This window comes from Protomyctophum bolini (genome assembly GCF_963924005.1).
Source record: "Protomyctophum bolini genome assembly, chromosome: 1".
NCBI lineage: Eukaryota > Metazoa > Chordata > Actinopteri > Myctophiformes > Myctophidae > Protomyctophum > Protomyctophum bolini.
The window spans coordinates 5,525,095-5,549,838 of NC_137862.1; the positions used below are offsets into that span (position 1 = coordinate 5,525,095).

The window sequence follows — 24,744 nt, forward strand, 5'->3', positions numbered from 1 at the left end:
TGCTATATTAAAACTCGGCAATGATAAAAGCCCTTACTGATGAATTGCATGTGCACTGCAATTACAGAGGTTATAAAATCTGATAATTTTCATTAGGCCTTTTGATTTATTGATTACTGGGGTGATTGATTCCCTGCCCGGCACTGTCGGATTTGGAATAATACGGTCATGGACACAGGACATATTTAATCCCTGGACCACAAACCCTTGTGGGATTAATCCGTTTTTGGACTTTTGGAAAGGCTATAGATTTCATCCGAATCAAACTATGTTTCATCATCAAGCCTTGATGATCAAGGTAAGGGTTATTAGGCTATTCTGTGTGTGGCGTCCGCATGTGATCAATATACATTATTATAAATTAATACCACGACGCAAATGGAGGCAGATAGGTGCTGGCGGCAAATGCACGAAAGTCGATTTAAATCATTAGGCCTACGTGAAACTTTAATTGGCTGAGTCTCTGTCAACATGCTGATCAGTTAGTTATAGGGAGAGCGGGGGGGGTTTAATGATCATCATCAACTGCCTTTCATGCATTCTATGCATGCATGCATATACAGTAGGCATACAAGCGCGAGTGGAGGTGAGTAAGTAGTAAGTAGCCTTGGCGAGGCATGAGGCCCATAGGGGCAGGAGCCTATCTCCTGTTTCTGTAGCCATGAGGCCCATAGGGGCAGGAGCCTATCTCCTGTTTCTGTAGCCATGAGGCCCATAGGGGCAGGAGCCTATCTCCTGTTTCTGTAGCCATGAGGCCCATAGGGGCAGGAGCCTATCTCCTGTTTCTGTAGCCATGAGGCCCATAGGGGCAGGAGCCTATCTCCTGTTTCTGTAGCCATGAGGCCCATAGGGGCAGGAGCCTATCTCCTGTTTCTGTAGCCATGAGGCCCATAGGGGCAGGAGCCTATCTCCTGTTTCTGTAGCCATGAGGCCCATAGGGGCAGGAGCCTATCTCCTGTTTCTGTAGCCATGAGGCCCATAGGGGCAGGAGCCTATCTCCTGTTTCTGTAGCCATGAGGCCCATAGGGGGAGGAGCCTATCTCCTGTTTCTGTAGCCATGAGGCCCATAGGGGCAGGAGCCTATCTCCTGTTTCTGTAGCCATGAGGCCCATAGGGGCAGGAGCCTATCTCCTGTTTCTGTAGCCATGAGGCCCATAGGGGCAGGAGCCTATCTCCTGTTTCTGTAGCCATGAGGCCCATAGGGGCAGGAGCCTATCTCCTGTTTCTGTAGCCATGAGGCCCATAGGGCAGGAGCCTATCTCCTGTTTCTGTAGCCATGAGGCCCATAGGGGCAGGAGCCTATCTCCTGTTTCTGTAGCCATGAGGCCCATAGGGGCAGGAGCCTATCTCCTGTTTCTGTAGCCATGAGGCCCATAGGGGCAGGAGCCTATCTCCTGTTTCTGTAGCCATGAGGCCCATAGGGGCAGGAGCCTATCTCCTGTTTCTCTAGCCATTTTTTAGAGTCTTTAATTGGTATGACCCGGCCGGGGATTGAACCCCGACCTTCCAGTCTCAGGGGGGGGGGGGGGACAACACACTCTAACCACAAGGCCACTTGCATTTACGAGGATTCCCACGTAACGTGGGAATCCTCGTAAATGCCCGTACGCCCACTCTCCACTCACGATATGAGCGTAAATGCCGTTGTGAATGAGGTCCAACATTGTGTGTGTGTGTGTGTGTGTGTGCGTCCTACCCTCCCTCCTCGGTCTGTTTGTGTATGTAGGCCAGTATGTCAGCAGCGCGGCCGGTGCCCTCACACACCACCACCGGCACGGGGGGGCTCTCCTGGAGGTACTCCAACACCGTAGGGATCACGTTGGGACCCCCTTCAAAGATGAGGGCCACCACAGGCACGCCCTGACCAATACCTACAGCACGCACGCACACACACACACACACACACACACACACACACACACACACACACACACACACACACACAATCGTCATACATATTTAGCAATTCATGTTTTTTTGGGGGGTTTTTTGCATTAACACTGGAAGGATTTTTTTTCTTAAGTCTGTTTGGCTTTGTAGAATTTGTAAACCTAAATTGCACAGGGGGTGCACTAATAATATAAATAAGTAATGTACTATAGGCAAAACAGGCCATGCAAGTAATCATTTTATACTTTGAACAAGCTCACAAGATACGACACGTTGTGAGCTTGTAGATCGGCCATTTTATCAGATTTGCAACGATGAATTCATACAGATGAAAGGAAACGATAGATTATGTAATAACAGTGACAGGCCTCTGGGGGTAGCTCTCATTCTCTATGTATTCTTTATGTAATAACAGTGACAGGCCTCTGGGGGTAGCTCTCATTCTCCATGTATTCTTTATGTAATAACAGTGACAGGCCTCTGGGGGTAGCTCTTGGTAACGTGGCGAAGGTTCCCTGAGGTTAACATCGCCTCAAGGGACATTCCTCTCTCTGAACATCGCTGGCATGAGGCCAACAGCAGACAAGAGGAACAAGCCAGACGTTTCTCAGAAATGCCGACGCCACCTCGTATCGACTCATTATCACGGACAACTTGCATTTAGCACAAGTAAACCCTGGTTGTGCAGTTGGAGTTTAACATTGAGCGCTCGTTAGCAAATTCCGCATTTTGGAGTCCAAATGCGGAAGTAGACCGTTCTTCCAGGTGCTTCGAAAACGCAGCTGAGCAACTTCCATTGCAATGATTAGCAGGGCTCCCGGTCCGCCCTCCATCCCTTCAGAACTCGACGGTTCTTACGTGCGTGTATTCTCTGCCCTCCATCTCTTTAGAACTCTACGGTTCTTACGTGCGTGTATTCTATGGTTCTTACGTGCGTGTATTCTATGGTTCTATGGTTCTTACGTGCGTGTATTCTCTATGGTTCTTACGTGCGTGTATTCTCTATGGTTCTTACATGCGTGTATTCTATGGTTCTTACGTGTGTGTATTCTCTACGGTTCTACGGTTCTTACGTGCGTGTATTCTCTACGGTTCTACGGTTCTTACGTGCGTGTATTCTCTACGGTTCTACGGTTCTTACGTGCGTGTATTCTATGGTTCTACGGTTCTTACGTGCGTGTATTCTACGGTTCTACGGTTCTTACGTGCGTGTATTCTATGGTTCTGCGGTTCTTACATGCGTGTATTCTCTACGGTTCTACGGTTCTTACGTGCGTGTATTCTACGGTTCTTACGTGCGTGTATTCTACGGTTCTACGGTTCTTACGTGCGTGTATTCTCTACGGTTCTACGGTTCTTACGTGCGTGTATTCTCTACGGTTCTACGGTTCTTACGTGCGTGTATTCTCTACGGTTCTACGGTTCTTACGTGCGTGTATTCTATGGTTCTTACGTGCGTGTATTCTATGGTTCTACGGTTCTTACATGCGTGTATTCTCTACGGTTCTACGGTTCTTACGTGCGTGTATTCTCTACAGTTCTACGGTTCTTACGTGCGTGTATTCTCTACAGTTCTACGGTTCTTACGTGCGTGTATTCTATCATTCTATGGTTCTTACGTGCGTGTATTCTATGGTTCTACGGTTCTTACATGCGTGTATTCTCTACGGTTCTATGGTTCTTACATGCGTGTATTCTCTACGGTTCTAGGTTCTTACGTGCGTGTATTCTCTACGGTTCTACGGTTCTTACGTGCGTGTATTCTATGGTTCTTACGTGCGTGTATTCTATGGTTCTACGGTTCTTACATGCGTGTATTCTCTACGGTTCTATGGTTCTTACGTGCGTGTATTCTATGGTTCTACGGTTCTTACGTGCGTGTATTCTCTACGGTTCTACGGTTCTTACGTGCGTGTATTCTCTACAGTTCTACGGTTCTTACGTGCGTGTATTCTCTACAGTTCTACGGTTCTTACGTGCGTGTATTCTATGGTTCTACGGTTCTTACGTGCGTGTATTCTATCATTCTATGGTTCTTACGTGCGTGTATTCTATGGTTCTACGGTTCTTACATGCGTGTATTCTCTACGGTTCTATGGTTCTTACATGCGTGTATTCTCTACGGTTCTAGGTTCTTACGTGCGTGTATTCTCTACGGTTCTACGGTTCTTACGTGCGTGTATTCTATGGTTCTTACGTGCGTGTATTCTATGGTTCTACGGTTCTTACATGCGTGTATTCTCTACGGTTCTACGGGTCTTACGTGCGTGTATTCTCTATGGTTTTACGGTTCTTACATGCGTGTATTCTCTACGGTTCTTACGTGCGTGTATTCTCTACGGTTCTACGGTTCTTACGTGCGTGTATTCTATGGTTCTACGGTTCTTACGTGCGTGTATTCTATGGTTCTACGGTTCTTACGTGCGTGTATTCTCTACGGTTCTACGGTTCTTACGTGCGTGTATTCTCTATGGTTCTACGGTTCTTACGTGCGTGTATTCTCTACGGTTCTACGGTTCTTACGTGCGTGTATTCTATGGTTCTACGGTTCTTACATGTGTGTATTCTCTACGGTTCTACGGTTCTTACGTGCGTGTATTCTCTACGGTTCTACGGTTCTTACGTGCGTGTATTCTCTACGGTTCTACGGTTCTTACGTGCGTGTATTCTCTACGGTTCTGCGGTTCTTACGTGCGTGTATTCTCTACGGTTCTACGGTTCTTACGTGCGTGTATTCTCTATGGTTCTACGGTTCTTACGTGCGTGTATTCTCTACGGTTCTTACGTGCGTGTATTCTCTACGGTTCTTACGTGCGTGTATTCTCTACGGTTCTTACGTGCGTGTATTCTCTACGGTTCTACGGTTCTTACGTGCGTGTATTCTCTACGGTTCTTACGTGCGTGTATTCTCTGCAGGTTGACGTGCTTCTCCAGCTCGCGGCGCAGTTTGACCTCTGAGCCGTACTTCCCCACGGTGCCGTCGTCCACCAGGAGGAAGTGGGAGTGCAGGTTGTTCAGAACGTTCAGCTTACTGAGCGGGTTCAGCAGGGTCTGGTACGGAGCCGTTACCTACAGCACATAAACACTACATTAACACATTCTGACCTGAGATCAGATTCACATACGAGGTTTCCACTGGACACACACTGGGTCTGATTAACCCATTCTGACCTGAGATGAGTTTCTAAAAATGTCAGTCGTTCTTCGATTTTTTCAAAAAATAGCAGACCTACAAGCTCGTATCGCGCCACTCGGTGGCGCGCTATGAGCTTGTAGATCTGCTATTTTTCAATAGCTAAAGCATAACATGATGCTAACACCAAAACGGGTTCCCGTTCAGAATGGGTTAACACTTATGAACAACAATGGCCATTACACCAATAAAAGTGCTATATTATTGCCACGTGTATTTGTTGATCCTTCTTCTTGTTTTATTTTATTACATCCAGTATTATCACCATTATTATATTGTTTGTGTTAAACTGTACCCATCCATCAGAGCCCCTAAGAAGCATTGTGGGCTGTGTGAATTCTGGAGAGTGAAAAGCCTTGCAACTAAAAAAATGCAGAATGACATTTGACACAAAAACGGGCAATTCTATAGCCTGCATTTCCAAAACCGTTGAGTCAAACTGCAGAACCAATATTTAAGTGTGCAGCTATGATTCTCTACTTTAATACGAAATGCAAAAAAAAGAAGAAGAAAAAATATTTCAAGACCTAGACTTTGTCTAATGTAGACAAATATTGTGGCGCTGTTACAGTAGCACAGTCCTGCGGAACAAGTCACAAAAAAAACATTTGGCTGCTTGTTGTTTCCCCTATAATAACATGCCTAAAATAGAGACTTCAGTGGTTAATAGAAAGCATTAACAAATATTTGTTGTGCTAACAATTATACTAACAAGTTTCATTTCTAATGAAAAGGAGCATAAGTCTTACATCTCTCCCGATGAGATCGTTCCTGTTCTCGATGACCCCCCATGGAGCGATGCCGATAGTGCAAATTTTCTTGGAGGATCTGGAACAGTGCTCCTTCAAAGCATCGCCCACATGCTTCGCCACACCTTCGCCATGAGGGTAGAGAGGGTACAGAGAGGGTACAGAGAGGGTACAGCCATCAATAAGGCTTTGTTCACATAAAGAATGCTTCTCCACACCTTCGCCATGAGGGTAGAGAGGGTACAGAGAGGGTACAGAGAGGGTACAGAGAGGGTACAGCCATCAATAAGGCTTTGTTCACATAAAGAATGCTTCTCCACACCTTCGCCATGAGGGTAGAGAGGGTACAGAGAGGGTACAGAGAGGGTACAGAGAGGGTACAGAGAGGGTACAGCCATCAATAAGGCTTTGTTCACATAAATAATGCTTCTCCACACCTTCGCCATGAGGGTAGAGAGGGTACAGAGAGGGTACAGAGAGGGTACAGCCATCAATAAGGCTTTGTTCACATAAAGAAGGGAAATCTGATTTGTTTAGGACTGACCATCTAGTTCACACGTCCAAACTGTGGTTTACATCTTCCAAAATATGCAGAATATGTCTGATCTACAAATGTCAGTGACACGCATTTTTCCCACCCAAACAAATGTCCATAAAGAGGAATTATAATCCCTCAAATTTAGCTCTATCTTTGTCCTCATTTAGGATTCCAGGATCTATTAATTAGTGACGGCTGTGGAAACAACCCCTCGTTATAATGCCAACATGAACACACAAACTGATTGATTTAGTAATTATATGGTAGCGAGTATTGTGTAGAAATATAATACATTGTCAACACATAAACCAAAATGTGAAAGCTTGTCCTCTTGCCATAATATAAAATGAAAACTATTGTTTTTAATGGCTGGGTACACATTAAGCATGTTCATGTGTGTTTTGATTCAGATTTCACATATTATGCAAGCCAAGGGTTCAGTTTGTGATGACCAGTCTACTGTCTGTATTACATTGTTTTACCATTAAAAAAAAAACATTGACTGAGAAAATGATGAGTTGGCACAGCCTCACAGGACTACAGCCTCACAGGACTACAGCCTCACAGGACTACAGCCTCACAGGACTACAGCCTCACAGGACTCCTGCATGCAGATCCTCCTCTTGTTTTAGCCACTGAAGATCTATGTATACTTTGTCGACGACAAATATAGAAAATAGTTGATTTGCTGTTTTTGCATTTTTTGGGGGGAAAAACATGGGTTTTATCACAAAATAGAGATGGGCAGGATTAGTGCGTTTAAAAGATGCACTTACAAAATGCAGGATCAGCAGCATGAGTCAACTAAGTGAGCGGTTAAGTAGAATGCTAAGAGAAAACTAACTGGAACGGCTGGTAGAGCTATTATTAGTCTAAATATCATAATAATAATAATAATAATAATAATCTGTGGACAGAACATAATATACACGGTAACAAGACTACTCGCCCCGTTTCTGTTTTCCTCCCAGAATTTTCCCCAGTGAGGGGTGGGAGAGGCTGGACAGCAGACGGCTGGACTTTGAATTTCTCTAACTATAAACTTTCATGAGAGCAGACAGCCTAAGTACAAATATAATTTAAGTCTGTTATTTATAATTTAAGTCCGTTCACAGAAGTTGTTGTAGGATATGTGGGGATTATCTGACGAGGTACCGTTTGAGTGTGCAAAACCTTACATATACTAAATAATACTAAATTGTTTATAGGGTCAATATAAGTAAAATAATATAGCCTTTCCAAAAAGAATACAAACAGCCAATAGCATATTACAAAGTTATCCCCCTCACTGGTGAAAATTCCGGGAGGAAAAACGGGCAAGCACCGGGGCGAGTAGTATTCATATACACCATTTAGCTGGGGACCCCCTGGAACTCCCTGAAGTACCCCTGCTTCTCTAATAGGATACTACAGGATTTAGAAAATCCTAGAATTTGAACATTTTAACACAATCCCCTCCCCCTCCCCCCGTTACCAAAAGCAGAGAAGAAGAGTTAACCGATCAAATGACCCGGAAGTGATAATCCTCCATTGTCGTGCCAGGGTCAAGTGTTTTAGCGATCAGGACTATAAATATGGTTAGCCTCGAATTAATGTTTTATTAAGCTCCGAACATCCTACTTTATCCATTCTGAGAAGTAAAACCACTAATCTTGGCCGTGCACGGAAGATAAAATAAGGTAAAAATAGTATTTTTTTAAAGCTGGATTATGACAGTGAAGTGACCTATGACCTATGACCTTTTGAATACAGAAAAAAAAAGAAAGAAAAAAAAAAGACCATCACTGCATGAACAATATAATATACCGTAATATAATTATAATTAAAAACTGGTGAAACATTTTGGCCAAATTGTAAAAGAATGGTGGAAATATACAATCTGTCCATTTTAGTCAGGGCCACTCTACAACTAGTCTCTTGGACAAGTCAGAGTTGAATATTATATTAATCTAGGCCTATAGGGCGTAAGCAACAAGCATCTGTAACCCTCATCTTAATGACTGACACCAGACTTATTATTAGAGCATGGGGAGTGTGTCCCAGCTGGGCCGGGGGAGCGCTGAAGAGGCCATATAATCACTGCTGTGGTTAATTGACCCTCTGTGGCCAAATGAATTTAACCACTATTATGATCACACCGCAAAACCTGCACACTGATGCACCGTGCGAGCTGACAACGCGCGCACACACACACACACACACACACACACACACGCACGCGTGACAGCATGTGCTTACATCAGCACAACAAGAAGAGAGCGTTGTGGCTGGTAGCAACCTAATTTCACATCTACATCCAGGTGGTGCTTATGGATGAAATCCACAGTCAATCTATAGTGTTCATACTGTATGCATTCAGTCTGTGAAGGGAGAAGGGATCAAAGGCCTGGCCACGTGGAGACCACTTCCATCACACTCTTTTGTTGTTGCATTCACATCACAACATCGACCTGAATGTGGTCTCGGACGGCCTCCTGCAGCAAGTAAGAACAATGTTAAGCTAACTTTATCCCAGAAACACCAGCCAGTGGCCACAGTCTGGTGAGCTGTGTGTGTGTGTGTGTGTGTGTGTGTGTGTGTGTGTGTGTGTGTGTGTGTGTGTGTGTGTGTGTGTGTGTGTGTGTGTGTGTGTGTGTGTGTGTGTGTGTGTGTGTGTGTGTGTGTGTGTAATCTCCCAATGTATGAATGAATGCAATCCAATGTCCATTATTATTACGGTATATCAATACTGTCAGGCTGAAACCATAAACCTGTATGTCCAAAACCGTGATTCTGTATTGAATAAAGGTCTAAAGAGATATTTAGTCACAAGCTCTAATATGTTCAGTGGTTAACCACTTTCAATCTGACATATACTGTACACGGTAGCTATTTGGGGCATTTCTTACAGACACCAGAGTGACAAAGTGTGACCAATAGCATTGATCTACTATGACAGTGTGACCAATAGCATTGATCTACTATGATAGTGTGACCAATAGCATTGATCTACTATGATAGTGTGACCAATAGCATTGATCTACATATGACAGTGTGACCAATAGCATTGATCTACTATGACAGTGTGACCAATAGCATTGATCTACTATGACAGTGTGACCAATAGCATTGATCTACTATGATAGTGTGACCAATAGCATTGATCTACTATGATAGTGTGACCAATAGCATTGATCTACTATGATAGTGTGACCAATAGCATTGATCTACATATGACAGTGTGACCAATAGCATTGATCTACTATGACAGTGTGACCAATAGCATTGATCTACTATGATAGTGTGACCAATAGCATTGATCTACATATGACAGTGTGACCAATAGCATTGATCTACTATGACAGTGTGACCAATAGCATTGATCTACTATGATAGTGTGACCAATAGCATTGATCTACTATGATAGTGTGACCAATAGCATTGATCTACATATGACAGTGTGACCAATAGCATTGATCTACTATGACAGTGTGACCAATAGCATTGATCTACTATGACAGTGTGACCAATAGCATTGATCTACTATGATAGTGTGACCAATAGCATTGATCTACTATGATAGTGTGACCAATAGCATTGATCTACTATGACAGTGTGACCAATAGCATTGATCTACTATGACAGTGTGACCAATAGCATTGATCTACTATGACAGTGTGACCAATAGCATTGATCTACTATGACAGTGTGACCAATAGCATTGATCTACTATGACAGTGTGACCAATAGCATTGATCTACTATGACAGTGTGACCAATAGCATTGATCTACTATGACAGTGTGACCAATAGCATTGATCTACTATGACAGTGTGACCAATAGCATTGATCTACTATGACAGTGTGACCAATAGCATTGATCTACTATGACAGTGTGACCAATAGCATTGATCTACTATGACAGTGTGACCAATAGCATTGATCTACTATGACAGTGTGACCAATAGCATTGATCTACTATGACAGTGTGACCAATAGCATTGATCTACTATGATAGTGTGACCAATAGCATTGATCTACATATGACAGTGTGACCAATAGCATTGATCTACTATGACAGTGTGACCAATAGCATTGATCTACTATGATAGTGTGACCAATAGCATTGATCTACATATGACAGTGTGACCAATAGCATTGATCTACTATGATAGTGTGACCAATAGCATTGATCTACTATGATAGTGTGACCAATAGCATTGATCTACATATGACAGTGTGACCAATAGCATTGATCTACTATGACAGTGTGACCAATAGCATTGATCTACTATGACAGTGTGACCAATAGCATTGATCTACTATGATAGTGTGACCAATAGCATTGATCTACTATGATAGTGTGACCAATAGCATTGATCTACTATGACAGTGTGACCAATAGCATTGATCTACTATGACAGTGTGACCAATAGCATTGATCTACTATGACAGTGTGACCAATAGCATTGATCTACTATGACAGTGTGACCAATAGCATTGATCTACTATGACAGTGTGACCAATAGCATTGATCTACTATGACAGTGTGACCAATAGCATTGATCTACTATGACAGTGTGACCAATAGCATTGATCTACTATGACAGTGTGACCAATAGCATTGATCTACTATGACAGTGTGACCAATAGCATTGATCTACTATGACAGTGTGACCAATAGCATTGATCTACTATGACAGTGTGACCAATAGCATTGATCTACTATGACAGTGTGACCAATAGCATTGATCTACTATGACAGTGTGACCAATAGCATTGATCTACTATGACAGTGTGACCAATAGCATTGATCTACTATGACAGTGTGACCAATAGCATTGATCTACTATGACAGTGTGACCAATAGCATTGATCTACTATGACAGTGTGACCAATAGCATTGATCTACTATGACAGTGTGACCAATAGCATTGATCTACTATGACAGTGTGACCAATAGCATTGATCTACTATGACAGTGTGACCAATAGCATTGATCTACTATGACAGTGTGACCAATAGCATTGATCTACTATGACAGTGTGACCAATAGCATTGATCTACTATGACAGTGTGACCAATAGCATTGATCTACTATGACAGTGTGACCAATAGCATTGATCTACTATGACAGTGTGACCAATAGCATTGATCTACTATGACAGTGTGACCAATAGCATTGATCTACTATGACAGTGTGACCAATAGCATTGATCTACTATGACAGTGTGACCAATAGCATTGATCTACTATGACAGTGTGACCAATAGCATTGATCTACTATGACAGTGTGACCAATAGCATTGATCTACTATGACAGTGTGACCAATAGCATTGATCTACTATGACAGTGTGACCAATAGCATTGATCTACTATGACAGTGTGACCAATAGCATTGATCTACTATGACAGTGTGACCAATAGCATTGATCTACTATGACAGTGTGACCAATAGCATTGATCTACTATGACAGTGTGACCAATAGCATTGATCTACTATGACAGTGTGACCAATAGCATTGATCTACTATGACAGTGTGACCAATAGCATTGATCTACATATGACAGTGTGACCAATAGCATTGATCTACTATGACAGTGTGACCAATAGCATTGATCTACTATGACAGTGTGACCAATAGCATTGATCTACTATGACAGTGTGACCAATAGCATTGATCTACTATGACAGTGTGACCAATAGCATTGATCTACTATGACAGTGTGACCAATAGCATTGATCTACTATGACAGTGTGACCAATAGCATTGATCTACTATGACAGTGTGACCAATAGCATTGATCTACTATGACAGTGTGACCAATAGCATTGATCTACTATGACAGTGTGACCAATAGCATTGATCTACTATGACAGTGTGACCAATAGCATTGATCTACTATGACAGTGTGACCAATAGCATTGATCTACTATGACAGTGTGACCAATAGCATTGATCTACTATGACAGTGTGACCAATAGCATTGATCTACTATGACAGTGTGACCAATAGCATTGATCTACTATGACAGTGTGACCAATAGCATTGATCTACTATGACAGTGTGACCAATAGCATTGATCTACTATGACAGTGTGACCAATAGCATTGATCTACTATGACAGTGTGACCAATAGCATTGATCTACTATGACAGTGTGACCAATAGCATTGATCTACTATGACAGTGTGACCAATAGCATTGATCTACTATGACAGTGTGACCAATAGCATTGATCTACTATGACAGTGTGACCAATAGCATTGATCTACTATGACAGTGTGACCAATAGCATTGATCTACTATGACAGTGTGACCAATAGCATTGATCTACTATGACAGTGCTTTTCAACCAGTGGTCCAGGAACCACCAGTGGTCCCCAGCTAAATGATGGAGAGTTGTTAAATAATAATCACTATTATGGGTCCATAAAACATGTATTCAGCTCTTTGGAATGCATTCATTGCATTTACACTATTTGGTGATATTTTTTCTGCCGAAACCGGGCCGAAACCGGGCCGAAACCGGGCCGAAACCGAATAGGCCGAAAATGCATTTTTATCCATTTTCTGCCGAATATTTTCTGCGGCCCGAATATTCTGGGCATCACTACTACTGAATTACACCTGGAAACTGTGCTATGTGACAAATAAAAGTGATTCTGATTCTAACATTAAATATTTTTTTTTTACAAAAATTAAATTAAATAAGGAGATACATGGTTTCCACCCGACTGACGACATCTATTCTATGGTGGACAAAGGAAAAGAACATAAGGGTCTTCTGTTTTTTACCATGACTGTCATGTCAGCATCACTCTCTTTGGCCTCCATTCAGACTCTGGCCCCCCTTTCTGAAAGGGGTGTGTGCCAGGCTCATTATAGTTAACCCGTTTAGGCCTGACGTCAATATTTCATGTCAAGGACCCCAACAATTTATATATGTACTATGCTATGCCGGCGACCCCCATCTGAAACGGGATCTACTGAATGTGTCAAACTGACATATTGAGCCTATGACACCCCAGTAGGCCTCCTTCATATTCAGTAGATCCAAACCAAAATGATCCGAATGATCCGAACCAACAAAAATGAAATTGAATAATATAAACTGCCCAGTACGATAGCCGTGGTGTGTGCATGTGCCAGAGGCGTATCTCTACAATAAGGCGAGGGCAGATAAGTCCGCCTGTCCAAATCCATTTCTGGCCCAAATCCATTCAAAAAGAGACGACAAAAACAAGACCTGAGAACTATTAGTGGACAGCTGATTGGCCGTCGCGGTAGAGCGCGGCCCTCAATCACCCGTTGGAATGTAAATGCATGCCTTTCAGCCTTTGTATCCTGGTGTCTGGCAGGTATATCTCTTTGTATCCTACTGTCTGGCAGGTATATCTCTTTGTATCCTACTGTCTGGCAGGTATATCTCTTTGTATCCTACTGTCTGGCAGGTATATCCCTTTGTATCCTACTGTCTGGCAGGTATATCTCTTTGTATCCTACTGTCTGGCAGGTATATCTCTTTGTATCCTACTGTCTGGCAGGTATATCCCTTTGTATCCTACTGTCTGGCAGGTATATCTCTTTGTATCCTACTGTCTGGCAGGTATATCTCTTTGTATCCTACTGTCTGGCAGGTATATCTCTTTGTATCCTACTGTCTGGCAGGTATATCTCTTTGTATCCTACTGTCTGGCAGGTATATCTCTGTATCCTACTGTCTGGCAGGTATATATCTTTGTATCCTGGTGTCTGGCAGGTATATCTCTGTATCCTACTGTCTGGCAGGTATATCTCTGTATCCTACTGTCTGGCAGGTATATCTCTTTGAAAACCTTTAGTGCTACTGATTGTGCGCGGGGGGACGACAATTAACACATCTTGCCTGCCCAAAATGGGTAACAAGACTACTCGCCCCGTTTCCGTTTTCCTCCCAGAATTTTCCCCAGTGAGGGGTGGGAGAGGCTGGACAGCAGACGGCTGGACTTTGAATTTCTCTAACTGTAAACTTTCATGACAGCAGAACAGCCGAAGTACAAATATAATTTATGAAAAGCTACTACAGTGAAGTCTGTTCACAGAAGTTGTTGTAGGCTATGTGGGGATTATCTGACGAGGTACCATTTGAGGGGGCAAAACCTTACATATACTAAATAATACTAAATTCTTTATAGGTTCAATATAAGTCAAATAATATAGCCTTTCCACAGGAGTATCTTTTTATATTTTTCCAAAAAGAATACAAACAGCCAATAGCATATTACAAAGTTATCCCCCTCACTGGGGAAAATTCCGGGAGGAAAAACGGGCAAGCACCGGGGCGAGTAGTCCAGTATTCCCCAAAATGTAATTCTTGCCTGCCCAAAATGTAATTCTTGACTGCCCAAAATGTAATTCCTGGAAACGCTCCTGGCGTGACTGTGCGTACCTGTGTTGACCCCTCCAGTGAGGATCCATGCTCCCGTGGTGACAGCGGCCTTGATGAGGCCTTTGCCCACCACCTGCTTGATGCGAGGATGCAGCTCAAAGTTCTGGATGCCTCCGTGGACCGAGATGAGGATCTTTGGCAGCTCCATCTGCCATTCCTTCAACATCAGCTTCAGGACGCTCTCCGGCCGCGAGTCATAGGACAGACGTAGATACTGCGTGGAAAATGATAAAAAAACACATGCCCAAACAACAAACACACAATAAAAAAGGGGTTAGAAAGAATTAACAACAAATGATGCTATGTTGTTTATATACTGTTTGTGTTGCCGCTCCCATGGCATGGTGGAACATTCGTTTTAAGAGATGTATTATTCATTATTGTCATTCGTTGGTCCTGTTCCTTGATTCGGCCCTAGGATCTATGAAACCCACTTGTCAACAAGCTATATCTGTAATGACACAATTGTAATAATAATAATAATAACAAAAAAGGGGGTGCTAATACATTTTTAACACCAAGAAAAGAGAGTGTGGAGCCATGCACCGAAAATAGGTGATCTACAACTTCTAAATGCATTACGACGCAATAGAGAGAGACGTGTGAATCGGGGGCCTGACCTTGGCTCTGTACGAGTGTGAGCCCCCTTGGAAGTTGATGACCCCGTAGGCGTCTGTGGGGCTCTCCTCTGTGTGTCTGTCCACGGACCACTCCTCCACCTCCGGCAGGGACACGTTGGCATTGTCACCCAGCTTCACGTCCGAGTACTTGACCGCCAGGCTGGCCGTGAAGCCCACATGCTGCCTCACCAGACGACCGCAGCAGCAGCTGGATGGATGGGGGGAGAGAGAACAGGTCCAAATCACACCCAGCACTCCCTCTGTGGACGCCATGAGCACGGTGGCCGAAACGGTTTACGGAGCGGTCTTGATACCCGGAAGCTCACCACCAGTTCGAATCCCCGGACCGGCACGTTAAAATTACCACCGCGGCTGAAGTGCCCTTGAGCAAGGCATTGAACCCCCTACCATGAAATGTTCTATGAGCAGGGTGTGGCTGTAAACAAGCATCTCAAGCTTAGTCCACTTCCCTGGGTAAACAAAGAACTTTGCTTTGCTTTGACTTACTCCCTCAGTGGACTCCATGAGCACTCGTCACTGTGGTGGGGAACTTTATAAGTGGCTTCAGTTAACCCCATTAGACCCGAGTTAAAAACATTCACTTTGAAAGAATATATATTCAAAGATTTGCGCCACCTTTTTACGATAAAAAAAAATAATAGCAGACCTACAGACTGTTATTTTTCATTAGCTAAATTATAACATAATATTTTTGAAATATATATGTTTAGAAGATTTAGAACACTTTCCTGGGGTGTAAAATGTGGTTTTGGATCAATAGATTGTATTCCAGCTTGATCATTGGAACTAAAGTAGTATCGTTATACTACGTTAGTTCCATTGAGGATACTTTAATTATTAGATGTTTTAAAGAAAACATCATTGGCAATTATTTACGAGACCACTTATATCCTTACAGACCCACAGGTTGGGGAATTAAGCAGAACTGTTTGGGAAGCAATGTTTCCTTGGCGTTATGTCAAATCCCTCCACCCCCTCATGTGGGTTCTGTTACCGTAGAGGCGAGAATGTTTACCCCGACGCACAAAGCCTGGAAGCTAATTATTTCCTGAGGAGGGGTGTTCTACACTGAAAGTACAGTGTCAAGGAATGTGCATTCACTTTCACAGGTTTCATTGCAGGCTAATGGCGTGACCCACTAAAGGCCAATGTATGCTTGGAGCGACAAGTGCGGGGCGACGCGTTGCACTATGTGTCTCACTATGTTGTGAGAATTGAGCATTCATACTGTCTGCGACCCATTTAGGCCTGATTTCAAAATAAAACCAATTTCTTCTAAATTCTGACAGTTTTCTGAAATATGTTCTCTCTATTAGTGGTGCTCAGTATTTCATGTCAAGGACCCCAAAAATGATATGTAATTGGCTTCCGACCCCCATCTGAAAATATGTTGTTCCAGGGACCCCCCCCCCCCCCCCCCCGAAGCAAAGATTTGAGTTAAAAAAAATATATATATTCCAAATTAAGTGCCACATTTTCATGATTTTTCAAAAATAGCAGACCTACAAGCTCGTATGAGCTTGTAGATCTGCTATTTTCAATAGCTAAATTATAACTTAATGTTTAAAACACCAAAAGGGGAGTGAATGTGGTCTCGTAGCATCTCTAATATGGCAACAAAGCTTACCTAAGTTACCTCATCTTCAGCTTAGGGTTAGGGTTAAGTTACCTCATCTTCAGTTTAGGGTTAGGGTTAAGTTACCTCATCTTCAGTTTATATAGTATGCATCATTTTATGAAGCATCTGCAAACTCCTGTACCTCATTTTTCCAGAGGTACAGGACAATGTCGGCAGACATCATCCGCTGATATATTTTGCCGTGAAGCGTCAAGCTCATAGCGCGCCACCGAGTGGCGCGCTACGAGCATGTAGGTCTGCTATTTTTGAAAAATCGAAGAACGACTTCACATTTTTTAGAATCTGATCTCAGGTCAGAATGGGTTGATCAGACCAGTGTGTGTCCAGTGGAAACCTCGTATGAATCTGATCTCAGGTCAGAATGGGTTAAGACTCGTAGGGTGATAAAGGGGTAAGAGACTCACCGCACCAACTGCTGACAGATCTGGCATCCTGGAAGGCATCTGGAGGGGGAGGGGGAACGGGAAATACAACAACGACACATTTAGTTCAAATGCACAAATCAATGACAGCAGTTACAGCAACTATACAAAAAATAAACACCCCCTTCAGTTTAAAACTGAGTGAATCTTTAACTATACTGTGTGAGGCCCCTGCAGGTCACAGGCCTCTGTTATGGGCAGCTCTACTCCAGAAGGAAATGGTGATTTGTTTGAGGACTCCCAAGGAAGGTAATCTGTCAACTGTGCTGCTTTTCCCGGGGAACAGATTGGCTTTTAACCAAAGATTAAGAGTACTGAAAGTCTGACCACTGCACTCTCACTTTGATCACTCTCATAATGGACACTTCCTCACCCGTCACTGAACACTACAATCCTCTCATATGGACACTTCCTCACCCGTCACTGAACACTACAATCCTCTCATATGGACACTTCCTCACCCGTCACTGAACACTACAATCCTCTCATATGGACACTTCCTCACCCGTCACTGAACAGTACAATCCTCTCATATGGACACTTCCTCACCCGTCACTGAACACTACAATCCTCTCATATGGACACTTCCTCACCCGTCACTGAACACTACAATCCTCTCATATGGACACTTCCTCACCCGTCACTGAACACTACAATCCTCTCATATGGACACTTCCACACCCGTCACTGAACACTATACAATCCTCTCATATGGACACTTCCTCACCCGTCACTGAACACTACAATCCTCTCATATGGACACTTCCTCACCCGTCACTGAACACTACAATCCTCTCATATGGTCACTTCCTCACCCGTCACTGAACACTACAATCCTCTCATATGGACACTTCCTCACCCGTCACTGAACACTATACAATCCTCTCATATGGACACTTCCTCACCCGTCACTGAACACTACAATCCTCTCATATGGACACTTCCTCACCCGTCACTGAACACTATACAATCCTCTCATATGGACACTTCCTCACCCGTCACTGAACACTACAATCCTCTCATATGGACACTTCCTCACCCGTCACTGAACACTACAATCCTCTCATATGGACACTTCCTCACCCGTCACTGAACACTACAATCCTCTCATATGGTCACTTCCTCACCCGTCACTGAACACTACAATCCTCTCATATGGACACTTCCTCACCCGTCACTGAACACTACAATCCTCTCATATGGACACTTCCTCACCCGTCACTGAACACTACAATCCTCTTATATGGACACTTCCTCACCCGTCACTGAACACTACAATCCTCTCATATGGACACTTCCTCACCCGTCACTGAACACTACAATCCTCTCATATGGTCACTTCCTCACCCGTCACTGAACACTACAATCCTCTCATATGGACACTTCCTCACCCGTCACTGAACACTACAATCCTCTCATATGGACACTTCCTCACCCGTCACTGAACACTACAATCCTCTCATATGGTCACTTCCTCACCCGTCACTGAACACTACAATCCTCTCATATGGACACTTCCTCACCCGTCACTGAACACTATACAATCCTCAGTGTTCATTTAAGTAAGTGATACGTTTTGTTCTCTAGAAAGTCATTGTTCAGTAACAAGGGTCTTCCTGCAGTTCTCTCCAGTTCTATAGTAAACAGCTATACATTTTGAGGTCAGAATACCAAATGTATCTAATCCTTAACCCGAACTAACTCAGTAAAATTGGAGGTGAATGATGACACAAAGTAATAAACAGACAACAGTTTGAACTCGAACACTATAAATTGAAGCTGATAAAATGGATACTCGCTCTTGGTTGATTGAAATTGGCAACACACCTGAAAAGATACGTTCTGTTCATTAAATAGTTGGAGAGACCAAACAGTGAGTGAACAAACGCTCTATTAGCAATTAATTACTATCATATTATATATAGAGCAGGGTGTCCCAATAGGCGGCCCGCTGGGCCATTTGCGGCCGGGTCCCCCAGATATAAATGGCATTAAATGGGGGTCAGTAGGCCTACGCACGTCAAACTGGGCATCCTTTTCAAATGGGGGTCTTGCCTGAATTTTCAGGGCAAGACCTCGACCTCGCGCTCTGCAGACTCGGCCCCCAGCCTGGTACCCTAGTCAAAGTATGGCCCTTGAGGAAAATTAATTGGGGAACCCTGATATAGAGGTTTAAACTTTTAACTAAAAACATTTGTTTTAACCAAAAACAATCACCCTCACAACTCTGAGAATGTACAAATGTAACCAATGACATGCTCCGCTCTAATTGTGCGTACAGTACGTGTGTGTGTGTGTGTGTGTGTGTGTGTGTGTGTGTGTGTGTGTGTGACAAAGACAGCGACAACATTGGACTGAGTTGAGATTACAAGGAAAGACTGCATGTCTTCCTGCTGCGGACCATTCTGTCTCTCACTCTGTGTTCAAAAATGTTGCCATTGATGAGTGCATTGTTGTTTTTACTTTGAAAGCGAGATTACAGGTTCTACCTTCTAAACTTAATCTCTCCATCTGGTTTCCAGGCAATCATGCTCCTCACTGTATCCATCATGGCCATGAACAAATAGCTGAAACCATGTCCCACATCTTAAATGGTTGCCATGTTTACAGGGGCCTTTACATATGTAGGCATGACAGAATAGTGGATTTGATATCGAAAGACATCTCTTCCATTTTCAGGTCCTCCATTATGCTTTATAAGCATTCTACTGTGAAGCCGAGGATGTTTAACCTGTGTAATGATGATTCTGTGTTCTCTAACATTTCAGCTAACACCCCTGATGTCATTGTTGTAAATGAAAACCATAGAGAGGTGTTCATTCTCGAGGTCGGCTGTACCTTTGACTATAGCCTGGAAGAAGCCTTTCTAACCAAAGTGCTGAAGTATCAGCAGCTAATGCAGACCATCTCACAGCTAGGCTACAGATGTAAACTTTTAGTTTTTATCTTTGGCAGCCTAGGGCATGTGCATAAGTTGGTTGTGAGGGGCTTACAAATGGCCGGCCTTTCCAAAAGGAGAGCCAAGCAGTTAGCGAGGTATTGCTCAGTTTCAGCCATTATAGGAAGCCGCTCAATTTGGAGGAGGCGTTGTTTCCTTTATCCATGATTTATGTCTGCTGCCCTGTGTCCGACATGTCAGCTGTACTGTATGTAACGATGCTTTGCCGTCCATGCACGTTGTAACTGGCTGCTCTCCCACTGTCAAACTGCACTGGCAGTGTTTATGTCCTTTGTACAGTAACAAGGTATTCCTGTACTTCTCATTATGTGGACATAAATAAACATTTCAAATGTGTGTGTATGTGTGTGCGTATGTGCGTGCGCGCGTGTGTGTGTGTGTGTGTGTGTGTGTGTGTGTTATCGAAAGAATAATCACAACAATCATGGATAGTTGCAGCTCTAGTGGTGTGGTTTAACGAGAGGGTGTGGTTTAACGTGATTATTGCCACTACAGTGATGCGGTCAGGAACGAGACGTAGTCGAGTTCCGCTAAACTCGTGAAACACACCCTCTCGTGTAATATTGCAATTATACAACAGTTACCCTTAAAACTAAGAAAATCGCTGAAAAACCAATTTTTTTTTAAATGACAGATGTAGTCACTACGACCACAAATGTCCCAAGAAACTAGCTAGCCTATAGCCACCGAGTTTGCTAGCGCTCTGGGAGAACAGAGCGGCTGAATTCTCTGTTTTCATTAGGTGTGGAGTGAGTGCTCGTTTGATCCCACGGCTAGAAGGCTGTTTCAACCAATCGGATTGCTTCCTTGAAACGATCTGTGGTATAATAATGTTGCTTTAGTCGGAGAGAAACGGTCCGAAGCAAATCATTGATGTACGGTACGGTACGGTACGTACACAATCAAGTAACTGAGTGACAACAATGTGGCTTTTAGTTACACTTTTCATCTCCAACAAAGTCTAACTAACAGCGGATATGACTAACCCACTGAGATGTGGAACCTTCCATGGCTGCGCTGCATTGTGACACCATTATGACCAAACTAGGCATGAGACAATCCTCGTTATCATATCATTTTTATCTTTATTTGCTTTTGTCCTGTTTGTCCTTTTCTGTTTCGTTTGGGGGGGGGGGGGTGTACGTTGTTTATTGATGTTTGTGATGATTTTAAAAAAGCAAAAGAATGGGTGACTATGTGCAAAGAATTTCTGTACTGCTTGGCTGTCCTCAATAAAAGAAAACTAAAAATCATCGTTATCATGAGATAAGATTAAAAAAAGATTAATAAAGCGTGCATGCGTTCGTGCGTGCAATGTACACGTGGTGGTTCACTGGCCTGAGTCTCCCATATTTCTAACACAGGTGTAACACATTCCCAAAAAGTTCACATAACTTAGAGAAGAACACTTCACAAAAGTGCTTCACTAGAATGTGTGCGTGTGCGTGTGTGTGTGCGTGTGTGTGTGTGTGTGTGTGTGTGTGTGTGTGTGTGATATATAAAACAGTGTAATACAAACAATATCTTCTACATAATCTACAGCACAAAAGAAGATCAGATTATTATTATATCCAGGAAATCAGGACTGTCCAGTAGAAATAAAAGGGGCGGGGGGGCCCCCTGAAATAAGTGATGATGCAAGTGTTCATTGCTGGCCCCGCCTCTGGCTGGAGGTTGTAATTACACTGAGACACAGACAGAGAAATCATGCTGGAACTGCTTAATTTACACAGTAGTGGTTACAATTTTTGGCTTACCTTGACACAAACACCATACAATTACGCCGTTACCATTTACCACCGTGCCCCGAGGGGCACGCCACACACACACACACACACACACACACACACACACACCTACGTACCTGTGGGGGTCTTTTGACACTGGAAGTATGTACACACATTCCCTCTTGTTGAAAGTGGCTTCTATCCAGGGTTTCTGGGACTGTTGAGAAAGACAGAGATGGATTTAAGCAATAGCTCTGTGTTACCAATTGACCCGGGACAGTAATGCACTAATGCAGCGATTGCCAGCCTTACTGGTGGGCTGTGAGGATATCTGTATGTGTGTGTGTGTGTGTGTGTGTGTGTGTGTGTGTGTGTGTGTGTGTGTGTGTGTGTGTGTGTGTGTGGCTGCGTGCGACTGTGCACAAAACAAATCATGCTATGTTTTCTTTCAGACCTTGAAAAGTGTGTTTTCGCGGTGATCTGCTCTGAACATCTGACCACATGTATGAAAGTGCATTTAGTTTACTGCTGTCTGCTGTCATGCTGTACCTCAGACAGGTAGACAGGTGTACTGCTGTCTGCTGTACCTCAGATAGTTAGTTTAGTTAGTTTACTGCTGTCTGCTGTACCTCAGATAGTTAGTTTAGTTAGTTTACTGCTGTCTGCTGTACCTCAGATAGTTAGTTTAGTTAGTTTACTGCTGTCATGCTGTACCTCAGATAGTTAGTTTAGTTAGTTAGTTTAGTTAGTTTACTGCTGTCTGCTGTCTGCTGTACCTCAGATAGTTAGTTTAGTTAGTTAGTTTAGTTAGTTTACTGCTGTCTGCTGTCATGCTGTACCTCAGATAGTTAGTTTAGTTAGTTAGTTTAGTTAGTTTACTGCTGTCTGCTGTCATGCTGCACCTCAGATAGTTAGTTTAGTTAGGTAGTTTAGTTAGTTTACTGCTGTCTGCTGCACCTCATCAGACAGGCATTCAACATTTCCTTTTAGCAGTAATAGAATGTGTCGTTGCAATCTAAAAGCTTTCAATGTGACGTGTTTTGTAAGCTTGTATTTTTTTGTAGGTCAGCTATTTATGCTATTTGGTGTACAAAGAAAGAAGGATTTAAGTTGGTTAATACAAGAAAGCTTCCACTGCAGGCGGACAATCTGTGTTTCTCTCTCCTAAAATATGAAAAACTAGCCTGTTAACCCTGTTATTTGCTAGACTAGTATACAGATTTACAGTCTAACGCCATGCGGTGTTGTTGTTGCTCTGTGAATATCGTGCGTCCGAGTTAGGCACACACACACACACACACACACACACACACACACACACACACACACACACACCCTCTCCGTGCTTCTCCTTCACACAGAGGGAACCCTGAAAACCTCCCTGTGCTTCTCCTTCACACAGAGGGAACCCTGAAAACCTCTCTGTGCTTCTCCTTCACACAGAGGGAACCCTGAAAACCTCTCTGTGCTTCTCCTTCACACAGAGGGAACCCTGAAAACCTCCCTGTGCTTCTCCTTCACACAGAGGGAACCCTGAAAACCTCCCTGTGCTTCTCCTTCACACAGAGGGAACCCTGAAAACCTCTCTGTGCTTCTCCTTCACACAGAGGGAACCCTGATAACCTCCCTGTGCTTCTCCTTCGCACAGAGGGAACCCTGAAAACCTCCCTGTGCTTCTCCTAACAGTGCAGAGGATTAGGATTACCCAATCCACTGCTTTACCCAGTTTCAGCTATTTGTGTAGTCCAACAATGGCATTACAGTAAAAACCACCAGACTGAAATGTTACCAACCTGCTTAGAATGGACTCGTGTCACTTTCTGTTGAGACTAGTGCAACATTATCGCCACAAGCCTCGTATTGTGGTCAACTGGAGCTGGTATGGGACAATAGTCAGAGAGTGATGTCTTCACCTTGCACACTGAATTCTGTTTGCTTTCATAAATCTATCTGACCTATCTTTAGTGTTCAAATGTAGTGTTCATACCTCAGTATCCACAAAATATATAGCATAAATATGAACTTATATAAACTTTATATATATATATAAACTTTATTACAGGCTCGTGGCCCACAAGGTAAGACAGTACACATATACGAGAATACAAATAAATAAATAAATAAATACAGTACATTTACCCAGCCCCACAGGTTACTACTCTAGGCGAGGCACTCATGCCAGCCAGTGTCCACTGATGGTAGAAGTGAACCTTACAGAACTACGGCCTGGGAAATATATAACCCAATGCCTATCAATCTATCCATTATTGCAACAAAGTCCCACAGCAGCATCCAAAGAACAGATTGGGATATGATGTACCTTGATGAGCTCCTCTTCGTCTCTGTGTTTAAGGGCTTTGTACAGGAACATACCAGGACTCCTTCAAGCATCTCCTGAACACCACCACAGTGACCGCAGCCTGTCGGGAGGACTGGATCATCCGCTACTCGCTGAGCCTCTCTACTTCACTTTCTAACTCTAACTCTCTCCCTCTCTCTCTCTCTCACGCCGGCACTTCTTAATCTCACTGTGTAGCTCTCTCGGAACTCTTCCTACAGTTTCCCCACAGGTCTC

General features: G+C 43.3%; 1 protein-coding gene across 1 annotated transcript; it reads right to left on the reverse strand.

The window, feature by feature from the left end:
- Nucleotides 1-1,692: 1,692 nt before the first annotated feature.
- On the reverse strand, nt 1,693-24,744 carry LOC308316115 (transient receptor potential cation channel subfamily M member 7-like; the record flags this gene model as incomplete). The annotated part of the gene is made up of 8 exons (XM_080764511.1): nt 24,490-24,744; nt 22,307-22,386; nt 17,466-17,504; nt 15,402-15,609; nt 14,782-14,995; nt 5,833-5,957; nt 4,788-4,959; nt 1,693-1,871 (listed from the first exon to the last, which is right to left on the reverse strand). The coding sequence occupies exons 1-8, from the start codon at nt 24,538-24,540 to the stop codon at nt 1,693-1,695; spliced, it is 1,068 nt and encodes a 355-aa protein (XP_080620637.1). The 5' UTR covers nt 24,541-24,744.